We start from the raw sequence: 13,387 nt of genomic DNA, 5'->3' as shown, positions 1-13,387 counted from the left end.
CTTTGGATGGCACCACCATTTGGGTCACCCAGCCATTAGGCGTCAGAGGCAAAACTGGAACCCAGTTTTCCCTGATTTAGAGGCTAGCAAGCTAACCACTACACCCCACCACCTCTCCTTATTCTTTTGTTACTTTCTGTTCTTAGAATCATTACCAAATATAAGTTCCAAGGCAGAAGAGCAATGAGGGCTAGACAACTGGGGTTAAGTGACTCGGGGTCACACAGCTAGGAACAGTCTGAAATACTTTTCCTTATTCTTGCTACTTATCTCTACCAATTTTAGAATAGCTATTGCTAATTACAGGATAGGCAGCTGGGTGGTGCTGTGGATAGATTGCCAGACCTGGAATCAGGAAGTTCAAATCTGGCTTCAGTCACTCACTCGCTCTGTGACCCTGAGTGAGTCACTGAACTGTTTGCCTCAGTTTCCTCATTTGTCAAATGAACTGTAGAAGGAAATGGCCAACCGCTCTGGTATTTGCCAAGAACATTCCAAATAGAGTTGCAAAGAGTCAGACACAACTGAACAACAACAACTTAAAGTTACTGCAGCTTCTCTTACCCCCTCTAAATAAAGCTGTGGAACTTTCACTCTAGTAGGATCCAATCTGAGTTTTAGAGCAGAAGAACTTTAGAGATAGAAGGGGGCCTTCAAAATCCATTATGCAAGGGATTAGCTGGGCCCCGAGAGGGGAGGTCCTGGGTTCAAATTTGACCTCAAACACTTCCCAGCTGTGTGACCCTGGACAAGTCACTTAACCCCCACTGCCTAGTCCTTACTGCTCCTCTGCCTTGGAACCAAGACTTGGTACTGAGATGGAAGGTGAGGGTTTAAGAAAGAAAAAAAAATCCGTTATTCAGAGGATAAAGCCCGGGCAGAGCCGGGATCTTCCCACTTGCTTTCCCTAAATCAAAAGAAATGACAGAATTGCCTGGAATTCCCGCGTCTGAGCCCAGAAGGCGCAGCTCTCCGAAGCAGCCCGGTGACAGCTGGCTCTTTAAGGACAGGACTTGGGGCTGCTCGGAGCTGTCCGGCTGCCGGGACCGCCCATCAGTGACGTCACTGCGGCTCACGTGGTCCTGACCGAGGCCGAGGCTGGGCTCCAGGTGTTCGAGGAGGAGGAGCCGAAGGAGGCGGAGGCTGGCACTGCCCGAGCAGCTTCGACCTGCTCCCACGGCTGGACGGGATGCAGCCGCCCGAGGCCGGCCGGCCCGTGGTCCAGTTCCGCCACTGTGGGAAGGAGGTCTTTGGCTTCCGAGTGCCCGAACTTTGCCCCGTGTGCCGGCGGCCCCTGAGCTTCGGGAAGCTGGACGAGGCCCCCGTCAGCATCGCCACCCCGCTAAGCAGCGGGCACCGAGAGCGCTGCGCCTTCCTGCTCAGGCCCACCCGAGGGACCTTCCTCAGGTACGGGGCGGCCACAGGCTCCGAGACGAGCCCGGCGTTTCCTCCCCTGAAACAAGGGCCGCGTTTTCTGGCCTCCCTCCCTCTGCGGAGATGCATGCTTTCAGTTTATTTGCACAGAAAGAGGCATGAAGTTATGTTTTTGCACTTAGAAGAAGGAATTCCTCTAAGCGAGGAGCTTCCCCCACCAACACGCGGTGGTCCCGTAGGGTCTTAAAGAGTTGCCTGGATGATTGCTTCAGTGACTTGCCCAGGGTCACCTGGCCAGTACCATGGCAGTGGTGGAATTTGAACTCGGGTCTTTCTGATTCCTATGCCTGCCCTCTCTCTACTCACTTCTCTGAACGGCCTCTTTTTCCTAGCCCTTAGCACAAAGTAGATACTTAATAAAGCTTCCTTCTTTCCCTCCTAACGTTCTTTCTCTATCTCTTTCTCTTTCCCTTCCTTTCTATTTTGGTAGCAACTCTAGGACAGAAGAGCTAGACAAATAGGGTTAAGTGACTTGCTCAAGGTCACACAGTTTGTAAGTGTCTGAGGCCAGATATTTTTTAAAAAACCCGTACCTTCCATCTTAGAATCAATACTGTGTATGGGTTCCAAGGCAGAAGAGCAATAAGGGCTTAAGCAAGTGATTTGCCCAAGGTCCCATAGCTAGGAAGTATCTGAAGCCAGATTTTTCTTAAATCCTTACCTTCCATTTTAGAATCCTACTAAATATGAGTTCCAAGGTAGAAGAGTCAAGCAATTGGGATTAAGTAAGTGACTTGCCCAGGATCTTACAACTATAAAGTATCTGAGGTCAGATTTGAACCCAGGGCCTCCTAACTCCAGGCCTGATGCTCTATTCATTCAGCCACCTAACTGACCCTTAATAAATGTTTACGAATTGATTGTTCATAGCTCTCATTTTCTATAGCACTTTTGGAAGTTTGCAGTGTTTTACTCACACTGTCCTATTTGAGCCTCACTCTGGGGAGACAGGTGGGATGGTGACTATCTCTATTTTGCAAACAGGAGCACAGAGGCCCAGAAAGAAAGGTTAAGTGGAAAGGCTTGTGACTTTGGAATCAGAGGATTTGAGGATCCAATCCCATCCCAGATGTGGACCTCTTGGGCCTGGACTTATAAAAGGAGGAAGTTAGACCAGCTTATGAAGCAGTCCAGCTCTGCATTTGTAGTCTTCTCTGAAAGGGGCCACAGAGCTAATGGGTACCCCATGGAGGGGTTTGAAAGTCTGACTCCAGGGCCAATGCTCTGTTCCCCCCCAAAGTACTCCTCCTCCTGTCTCTCCTTTGTTCCTCAAAGAACCGCTCTGGGCCTTGCATCTCTCCAATGGGCAAACTCACAACTACCACTGACTAGCTGGACATCAGGCATGCTTGGAATTTGAAGATAAAATAGGCTAGTCTCCCACACTTGACATTTTATTCCAGGGACTACCTAGGTGGCTCAGTGGATTGAGAGCCAGGTTGGGAGTTCCCGGGTTCAAATCTGGCCTCAGACACTTCCTAGCTATGTAACCCTGGGCAAGTCACTTAACCCTCATTGCCTAGCCTCGGAACCAATACACAATTTTCATTCTAAGATGGAAGATAAGGATTTAAAAATAATAACAAAAGGAAGTGATGTATAGAAAATTAAGAAAAATTTCAGGGTTTTTTTTTTTTTTTCAGGGACTACAATGGAAATGCTGATCTCCATGTTGGAATAACTAATACATGTGGTAAAACAGTTTCTCTACTTTCTCATTCCTGTTTTTCCTGGTTCAATTAGATTCAGTTCTCCAAATGTTTACTTGAGAATACCTCAAAGAATCAACCACATTTTTGCATAGTCCTTTTTGCTAGTCCTTCTAGTGTTAAGCTTTTGCTATGTGCAAGGCAGGGTGTTAGGTATGTGGAATACAGACAAAAAGGAAGGGCAGTCCCCTACTGGGAGAGAGGGGTGAAGTTAGGGACATTCTTAACCTTAAGGAGCTAGCATAACCCCAGGAAGAGAGAGGAAGAAATTCATAACACATAAATGGATAAACTATATTCATGACAATTTGAGGAATGAAAAAACACAATAACTAGGGGGAATCAGGAAAGGATTCCCTTAGGATATTGTTGTACATGAGCCAAGTCTTGAAGGAAGCTGGGAATTCTAAGGTGCAGAGATGTAGAGAGTATATTTAGGTGTAAGGAACAGCTTATGAAAGAGATGGGAAATGGAACAGTAAGTAGGCCAGTCTAACTGGAAAGAAATGAGTTCCATTTTGGACATGTTGACTTTAGGACATCACTTGGAGATGTTAAATATGCATACAGTTGGTGATACAACTTAGGAGAGTTCTGAGAGTGTACATTTGGGAGTCATCTATAAAGGCAAAAACTGAAACTATGGGAGAGGGTGAGATAACCAGGAGAGAGTATATAGAAGGAGAAAGGAAAAGGGCTTGGGAAATAGTTGGACCTCTTTAGTGGATGGAATATAGATGTTGACCCAGAACAGAAGGCTAAAGAGTGGTCAGAGTTAAGTGGAGAGAATCAATAGAAAGGTGTGTCACCAAAGATGAAGAATTTTTAGGAGGAATATCCACTGTTTCAAAGAGATCATGACGTTTGAGATCATTGGATTTAGCAATTGAAGGTTTCTTGGAGTTACTCAGTTGAGAAGTCAGTTCAAAAGGCAGACTAGAACCAGCAGAAATGAGGGAGAGGAAAGGAAGCAGATGCAATGAATGTACATCTAAGAGTTTAGGTGGGAAAGAGAGGAGAAGAGAGATATAGGATGCTAGCTTGAAGGGATAGATGCTAGAGCCTGTTGAAAACATAATGTAGCCAGTGACGAGGATGATGGAAAGATCAGGAATGAATAAATTGAGAGGGAGTAAGAATGTTTTCATCTGTGGAGATCACTGGATGCATGGAGATAGTAGCACCTGCGATAAGTTTTAAGAGAAGGTAATGAGTATAACAGGCAGAGATGAAGAAGGTATGCATTTTGGAATGTGAGATAGCCTGCAAGAGTGGCAGAGATGCCAGGGATGGAGTTCAGGGCACAGTGACTAGTCAGTTTGGCTGCAACATTGAGTGTTTGAAGAGGAATAATATGAAATAAGGCTAGAAAGGGAGACTGGAGCCAGATTGTTGTAGAGTCTTCAATGCCAAGCTAAGGAGTTTGTACTGGAAACAGAAAAGAAGTGACACAGAGAGACCCGTACTTTGGAAAGACTGAGTGGGCAGCTTGTGAATGGTTGCAACGGGAAGAGACTAGAGGCAGGTAGACAGATTGGGAGGCTATTACAAAAGTGCAGTTAAGGAGGGATGAAGGTCTTAACAGGGATGGTGACATTTGGTGGATAGAAGGGGATGTGAGATGAGATGTATTTTGTTTACTTCATTTTCTCTCTCATTTTATGCTCATCTGTATGCACATTCTATCTCTCTCTAACATTAGCCAGAAGAATATAAACCTCTTTTAGGCAGGAAATGTTTCTTTTTGGTATTTTTATCTCACCATCTTTACCATCTCACAACTGACTGAGAGATGGAGTGATACAAGATCCTATTGTGCTTTGTTGGCACAAAATGCTCCCTTACAGAATCTTTTCCAAAGGGTGTCTCCCATCCACATATTAAGATCATAGCCCCAGAAATAACTTTGTATAATGGTCTAATAGTAAGCATCAGGCAAGGCATAAAACATGCAGATGGAAACCCAACATAATTTTGTCACTGGGATGGAGATCTAGTTGAGTCCATTCTAGGAGACCTCTCGTGAGGTCCTCTAGACACTTTGCAGGTGACATTGTGTGGGTTACATCAAGCTCCAACATACTGTAGAGCCTCCTAGAAGAGATCTATAATCACTCAAATTAGTCTGGCCATCTACACGGGTAAGACCAAATGGGTGAAGAATGTTCGTTGTCCAGATTACAACATGAATCTGAATGGGTTCCTTACAAAGCTTATCCAGTTGTATGTGTATAGGTAATATAAGTAATGAGTTGGGTTCAGAATTGAAAAGAGCAGCTGACTTGCCTTCAGGAAATTACAAAGCATTTTTAATAACCACAAGCTTCTGATAATAGGAAGACCCTTCTTTTCTTTTTCTTTTTTTTTTTTTTTAACCCTTACTTTCTGTCTTGGAGTCAATACTGCATATTGGTTCCAAGGCAGAAGAGTGGTAAGGGCTAGGCAATGGGGGTCAAGTGACTTGCCCAGGGTCACACAACTGGGAAGTGTCTGAGGCCAGATTTGAACCCAGGACCTTCCATCTGTAGGCCTGGCTCTCAATCCACTGAGCTACCCAGCTGCCCCCAAGGCCCTTCTTTTCAATACCAACATTTTACCAGTGTTGCTGTATGGGCAGTGATATCAGGAACACTACTCCCTCCAAAAAACTAAAGATGAGCATCACAAAGAAGAAAATGGAAAAGCACATGGTTGGTGTAAGCAGCAGTAATAAATAAGGGGGGTAGTTGGGTAGCTCAGTGAATTAAGAGTCAGGCCTAGAGACAGGAGGTCCTGGGTTCAAATCTGGCCTCAGTCACTTCCCAGCTGTGTGACCCTGGGCAAGTCACTTGACCCCCATTGCCTAGCCCTTACTACTCTTCCACCTAGGAGCCAATACACAGAAGTTAAGGGTTTAAAAAAAAAAAAAGCAGTAATAAATAAAACAAGGACCTCTGAACAGTACTTAAAGATGCATTCAAAAAACTGTACAACTGAAAGAAGATGCACTAGTCATATGGCAAGATTGAAGGATGATAAGTGGATGTCTAGATGCTTCACTAGTACCCCTGGGATGTTGAAAGTGAGACGGGCCTCCTGTAAACTGAGTAGATCTACTATAGTGAACTTCTTGGGAGTAGAAGGAAGAGTCTGAGAATTGAAAGGATGGGTGAGCAGGCACAGATGGGTTGAGATCTATATCTTTGGGAGGAACCTCAAAGTGATGAGATCACAGATCCATTCAAGACTTTGAATGGTACTTAGCACACCACTATGCACACAGTAGGTACTTCATAAATGTTTGTTGAATTTGAGGTGACTGATTATTATGGGGGATTGAGGGAGAAGGTAGCCAGAGATGTCCCCAAGATTTCAAACTTTTGATGACTCAATAACTAAAGAGAAGTCTGGAAAAGTGAAAGGGGCTTGGTATTGTGAAGATGATAAATTTGGTTTGGGACCTGTTGAATTTTTGCCAGCAGGATCTCTAGGTTGAGACATTCAGGAGACAGATTAGGTTTAGATAAATAGATTTGGGAGTGGGCATGATTGAGTTCATGAGAGGAGATGAGATTAACAAGAAGAAAATAAAACTCAGGACAGGGCTTTGAAGAATGCCTATGGGAGAAGGGAAGATGGAGGATGAAATAGAAAGTGAAACTTAAAAAACGGTCAGATAGTGGGAGATCCAGAAGAGAGCTATGTGAAAGGAACAGAGAGCCTGCAGGAAGAAGAGTGGCCAGCAGCAGCACATGTTCTAGAAATGACAGGTCGGATGGGAGCTGGGAAAAAGCTAACAGATTTATAAATTCAGAGATTGTTGGTGGAGTCCAAAGCCAGACAGGAGCTAGCTAAGGTGAGCACAGGTGGAGAAGTTGAGAGAGCAAGTATAGACAATTCTTTCTAGAAACTTAGCATTGAAATGGAGGAGAGATACAGAGCAGTCATTTCTATTGGGCATGTCTCTCTAGGGAAAATATAACGGGGGCCACAATTTAATTTGTGCCTCTTCCGTCTCTAGATTCTGACACAGTGCCATAGGGGAGACTCTAGAATGAGGAAAATGCCAGTATAGAATGTGGTACAGTGGAGTGATGGACATAGGCTCCGGAGACCTCTTTCCTAGCTGTGTAATTTGGGGCATTTGAGACTAAGTTGTCATCTGTTAAAATGGAGAAGTTACACAACTCCTTAACTAATATGCAAGGTTGTAATGAGGCCCAGATGAGATAATATGTGTAACCTATACTCCCTTCAAATGTGGAAAGCTACCTTAGAGTCAGTCATAGGTTTTGTGCTACTATCTATTCAAAACTCTCTTAAGAGGTCTGATTAATGTTAGTTCACAGTAAATAATTATCCTGCATAAAACAATAAATGACTAGGAGAAAAATCTCAAATAGGGTATATTGTCTCACATATTTCCATATAACTAGTGGGAGAGAGAATACACATGTAAGCTATTAAAACTTAAGTTTTAGATACCCTATATGTGTGATAGAAGGCACATGGATCATGGAACACATATGGACAGGGACCCTTAGCCTCCACTCCTAGGGTAATGTCCTAGCCGGGATCCAACAGTGAATTGCTGCTTTTCTGCAGAAATGCTGATGTTATCTGCTGGTCTGGTGGTACCGCTGAGTTGGAACCTGCTGATGTCCTCTGCTGGTTCTCCACTGAGTTGTAAATACTATGTGATTTCTCCAAGGAAGGGTCTCAAGCTCTCTTTAGTCCATAGCCCCAATGACATTTCACTTTTTTTGTGAATCATACCCCTAGCCACATCATGGCAGCAAGCAGCTATGAAGCAAAAGTGCTTAGACTGAAGTTTGCTCTCTTTTTCGAACTCCTTTGCTTTTGCCTGAACTTTCACTGAGTTTAGACTATTTGATTTAGGGCGAGCACATTCCCATCAACTTACATTCTGTGCCTGGTCACTAGTCTGGCTCCATGCAAATTAACCTTGGGACTTCACCTGGCCCAACTAGAGGAGGGAGATGTAGTGGTAAACCTGTCTCACCTTCTTTATTAAACTCACCTTTCTCCTTAAATATGGGAAAGCTTTTTTTGGAAAGTTTTTGTTGTTGTGGAGAATTTGAATCAACCAATCAGTATTTACTAAGCACCTATTATGTGCCAGGCTAAGCACTGGATTTATGGATCCATATCCTTAGTGAAGTAGTTCTGGGAGTTTTCTTTTCTTTTCTTTTCTTTTCTTTTCTTTTCTTTTTTTTTTTTAATCATTGGGCTTTATTTTGGTGTAGATCATACTCATTATTTTAAAAACATGGTTTGGAGGGTGTGTGTGTGGCAGCTGGGTAGCTCAGTGGATTGAGAGCCAGGCCTAGACGCTGGAGGTCCTGGGTTCAAATCTGACCTCAGACACTTCCCAGCTGTGTGACCCTGGGCAAGTCACTTGACCCCCATTGCCCACCCTTACCACTCTTCCACCTAGGAGCCAATACACAGAAGTTAAGGGTTTAAAAAAAACCACAAAAAACAAAAAACATGGTTTTTCTTTCTCCCTTTACCATATTTATATACTTAGCTCTAGTGAATACAAACACAAAGATTGAAGAACATAGGTTAAAAGTCTACCCACAAAAGCAGTCAATCAGACAACAGACTTCTAGTACTTTAAATTTATTGCAGATTTTTTTCTTTAAGGAAATTGGATAAACTTGCCTACAAAGTAGAACTTATTTCAACTAAAGAATTTGGAAAGAGTTTTCTTTAAGCTCTTTGCAGAGTTATGTTCTCCTGGGGAAATAGGAACCAGAATTAATGGAATGTTTTCTTAAGTTTTTAGCAACAGTTATCAGAAAGATTCTCTACTTTTTCCCCAATGATACCTGACCAATGCTTTTTTTTTTCTTTTAAAACCTTACCTTTTGTCTTAGAACCAATTCTGTGTATTGATTCTAAGGCAGAAGTGTGGTAAGCGATAGGCAATGGGGGTCAAGTGACTTGCCCAGGGTCACACAGCTAGGAAGTGTGAGGCCAGATTTGAACCCAGGACCTCCATCTCTGGGCCTTGCTCTCTGGCTCTGAGCCACCTAGCTGCTCCCCAATGCTTATTTGGGAAATTTTTGTTTATATATTGCAAATTCTGATTATACATGAAGTAATTTTGTAATTGTGTTCCCAGGATTTTTCCCCTCAAACAGAATTCATAATCATGATTCTTCATCAATTTGATTTTTTAAAAATAGGAATTGTGTATAATTACAATGAACAAGGAGTCCACAGAGATGAAGCTGGGTGGGAACAGAGTATAAGTATTCCACTATTACAGCCCAACATGTTTGGCCTGATGGATCAATGGGACAAATATCTGGAAGAATTCTCTGCAACAGATGCCTGGTCTCCAAACAGGTATGTAGCACTAAAGAACCTAATAGAATAACAAAATTATCCCCAAGTGTTAGAATTCCCCAATAGTTACTCTTTCTGAGACATTAGACATTGATTTCCCCAGGATTAGCAGAATTCTCAGGGATGTAAATGAGTTTTTAACTCAAACAAGGAAAGGACTTGTGGCTGGGTCATGAGGAAGTGGGGATCAGACCTCCTAAGAGATGGCATGCCTCCGGCTAAAGATGATCTTCAGGCTAGGCAGGATGCAGGAAGGGGATTGATGGTCCAGTAAGGGGCACCCCCCTGACCTGAAATTTGGTTCTGGTTACTCCTTTGACTTGGGTGAAGGCAGGATTCTGTTGCATACAACAGCTCTGTTCCTACTGTAGAAGATAAATTTAAGAGGTGGGGTCTTTAGCAGGTATGTCCAAAGGATTTCTCACCAGGCAGGAAGGTGAAATTCAGTGAGGCTAGAAGTTTCTAGTAAGGAAGATTTCAGACATTTGGGATTCTAGAAAAGGGTCAGGGCAGGCATGACATGAATGGGCATGTCAAGAGCAAAGACAATCTATCATAAGATGAGGCACCCAGAAAACAGGTTTTTCAGAGTACTCACAGTATCTAACAAAATTCCAAGTCGGGTGCATAATTTGAACCAGTGAATTTTCTGCAAACAAGGGCGATATGAAAGTACAAAAGATTCTTTTTCATGAACAAAATTACAGCTAAAACTGTACATTTCAGATTGAATTAATCTGGGGGTAGGGGAGCTTCACAAATGTCAGAATCAGAGAAATCACTATTTTTTCTTTTCATATATTTCCAGGCAAATTTCATAACTAGTGATCTTAATACTTGCACACACAAATATGAATTTTATGACCACCACCACTACTACTTTCCTTTTGTCTATATGACCTGTAAACTAACCATGAATTTAGCGAGGCAGCCTCGTACAGAGTAAAGAACATTAGCTCAGCAGTCAAAGAATTGAGTTCAAATCCCACCTCTGAAGAACCTATCTGTGTGAATTTAATCTCTTTCAATTTATAAAGGGAGGGGGCTGTACCAGAATTTATTTGAAGTCCTTTTAAGCTCTTGATCTATGAAATCAATTGTTTCTCAAATGCCCTTTGACATAAATGGACCTGAACAATCTCCAAAGTGATAGAAGAAATGGAAAGGGAATTGCTTTGGGAGCTCCAAGACCTTCCATTAACTGGGTGACGTTGGGCAAGTTCCCATATCTCTCTGTGTCTGTTTCCCCAGCTCTTAAAAACTAAATTATTTCCCTTCAAGGGTCCCTTCAAGTTATAAGGTTCCATAGTTAGGGTCTGTAGATGATTAAAAAAACTTAGGCCAGGAATCATGGTACTATAATCTGGAATATAAGATATTAAGTTAAAATTAATATAGCTTCCATTTATATGGACTTTTAAGGGTTGCAAAGCTCTTGTTAGTCTCATCATGACCCTGTGAGGCAGTGTTCTTTCTCTCCCTATTTTACAGGTGAGGAATTAAAGTCCAGGGACATTTAAGCCAGGGTCTCATAGCTAGTAAATGTTCGGCTCATGACTTCAAGTTCAATTCTTCTGTCCATTATGCTGATATACATTTATAAGAAGTGTACAGTTTATGTGCCTGCTTTCCATGTTTCAATTTTTCCCCCCCTTTAATTGTCTACTTCCAAGCATGAAGAAGCAAATGGAAGTCCCCCGATGCTCTTTTGGATCACCCTGGTTAAGTTTAATGCCAACGGATCCTTAAGGTGTTGTAAGATTGAAGTAGAAAGGATGCATCCACATTTTAAGCCAGTGATATGACAGCCCCCATGGTTTTGCCTATAAAATTCCTTCTGAACCCTTTAAAAATGACTGAATTTGTTTTCAAAGGTATGACGAACATTGCCACAACTGTTATACTTTTGCCCTGACATTCATTAATTATATACTGACAACAGAAGGGAAGCACCAATTGGACAGAGATGAATTCACTGAGAAATTTGTGGTACCGAGGTCGAGGAGAGCTTCTAAGTACATCACTCTGTACCGGGCAATAGAAGAACATGGTTTCTACATTACTGATCGCCTTGATTCTGATACAAACCTTTTGTAGGGGAACAATTTATGGATGAAATTTTTAAACGCACATCTCTGCCAACAAGGAAGATGAAGTTTGGAGAGCAGCTATACGAGGGATCGATTCCTGAACAAATTTTAGTCTGCTGTACATTGGGCTACCATGACTGAAGAATTCACTATTTGGTGGCCAGTCTACTGGTCATGAGCCTTCTTATAAGCAGTCTAGTTCTTAGGCACAATCACCAGTACCATACTTGAAGTCTATCCTGCATGGCATATCCTGCCAGAACTTTTGCTTTTTTGGTCTCTCCTTCAAGAATCTAGAATAACCTCCCTGCCATGATGAGGTCGTGGCTAGAATTTGATCTTTATTTTAAATTGTGTTGTTGATATTTCTATTTCTATAACAATCATTATTGCTCTTAATAGTACTGAACTGTACCTTTTAAAAAATAAATTTTTATTAATATTTTGTTTCTTAGTATTCCATAGTATTCTAAATATTTCTCCTCCATCTAGCTGTCCCATGGCACCATCCATATGACAAGTTTTTTGTTTTGTTTTTTTTTAGAGAGAAAAAGTCAGCATAATTTGCTGATGCATTGAAAAAGTCCCAAACCATATGTGATGTATAATGCTTGTGGGACCTCTCACCTTCACAAGTGGGTAGATGGAGGTGGCTTCTCTTATCTCATCATTTCGGTCTGAACCTTACTTACCTTTTTTAGCAAATAAAAAGTTAAAAACAATCCAGATAATACTCTTATCTGAAAGTGTATGTTATCATTCTGTTCTCATAGCCTCTACACCTTTATGGCAGGAGAAGAAAGTTACATTTCTGGAGTGGGCCTTTTTATATGCCTGGAAATCCTGTAATACCAGTTTCTGAGGAATCAAAATGATAAGGCATCCCAAAGCAATGGCACATGGTAGGCATAAAGAGGCTACGATGTATTTCCAACATCGAATTGCTCACAAGAAGAGGCATAAAAGATTATCAGAAAGGTATGACTGGGAGAGGAGCTGGGCTGCTTAGAGAGCAAGAGGAGGGAATGATGGATAGGCCATTTGTTATATTGCTATTTAGAGAATATCAAGAGATCTTAAGGAAGTCCATGTTGGGTGAGACATTTGTAGGAAGACATTAACAAGATGGGAAGGAGTAAACGTTGGGTTTTGCACCACACCAATGACACGGGAGGTCATGAGTCCAGAAGAACGAAAGGTTCTGTGGGTCACCCTTGTTAACATATGTATTTGCTAAAACTATTGAAAGTAAAAATATTCTACAAACTAACCTTGCATAAATACTTCATTCTAAAGGAATTAAGCCTTATTTAAAACAAAAAAGCCAATTTTTCTATGGCCTTCTGAATAAAAACGTTCTGAGAATGGCAGTGTTTTATAGTTATCTCCATTGATCCTCACAAACACTCCAGGAAATAGGTGATATTATTCCCATTTTATAGTTGAGGAAACTGAGGTAGAGTTTAAGTGACTCGTCCAGAGCCGCATAGCCGGTGGGTATCTGTGGCCCAATTTAAACCTTCCTAATTCCAGACCTACTAGTCCACTGATGTCTTTTTCTCTCTGCATTCCTGGTTCCAAACAACACGTTGATAAAACCTGTTCATGCCTGGGGACCACCTATATTTCCACAGAATTTATACGTATGTGTTTGTGTGTACATAGGCACACATAAAATGTATACATTTTTTGCATTTCCATATTAATCAAATCAATACATAACAGAGTTAGGAGTTCTGTGCTTCAGAGGGCTCAGCTGATCAAGGGTCTGGACTAAATCTGGCACTAATACAGCGA

General features: G+C 42.0%; 1 protein-coding gene across 2 annotated transcripts; it reads left to right on the top strand.

Annotated features, from left to right (window-relative positions):
* Window positions 1-1,189: 1,189 nt before the first annotated feature.
* Window positions 1,190-12,312, top strand: MKRN2OS (MKRN2 opposite strand). Of its 2 annotated transcripts, none has more exons than XM_044656854.1 (4): window positions 1,190-1,407; window positions 8,305-8,315; window positions 9,368-9,500; window positions 11,375-12,312. In XM_044656854.1, exons 1-4 carry the CDS (start codon window positions 1,190-1,192, stop codon window positions 11,595-11,597), a joined length of 585 nt encoding a protein of 194 aa, XP_044512789.1. In that variant the 3' UTR covers window positions 11,598-12,312. The 2 variants fall into 2 exon arrangements, with proteins under 2 accessions (XP_044512789.1, XP_044512788.1); XM_044656853.1 differs by lacking the exon at window positions 8,305-8,315 and adding an exon at window positions 3,078-3,127 and having other exon boundaries at window positions 9,338-9,500.
* Window positions 12,313-13,387: the final 1,075 nt, after the last annotated feature.

The sequence above is a fragment of the Gracilinanus agilis genome, chromosome 1 (genome assembly GCF_016433145.1).
Source record: "Gracilinanus agilis isolate LMUSP501 chromosome 1, AgileGrace, whole genome shotgun sequence".
Classification (NCBI taxonomy): Eukaryota; Metazoa; Chordata; class Mammalia; order Didelphimorphia; family Didelphidae; genus Gracilinanus; species Gracilinanus agilis.
Note: the sequence above shows the minus strand (reverse complement) of the source record. Positions and strands in the feature narration are given on the sequence as shown.

Excerpts from the sequence above, each read along its gene's own strand:
- MKRN2OS (XM_044656853.1), top strand. The coding sequence starts at position 1,190 with ATGCAGCCGCCCGAGGCCGGCCGGCCCGTGGTCCAGTTCCGCCACTGT. Across the intron at positions 1,408-3,077 it reads ACCCGAGGGACCTTCCTCAG|GGACTACAATGGAAATGCTG; the intron begins GTACGGGGCGGC and ends TTTTTTTTTCAG. Across the intron at positions 9,501-11,374 it reads GATGCCTGGTCTCCAAACAG|GTATGACGAACATTGCCACA; the intron begins GTATGTAGCACT and ends TTGTTTTCAAAG.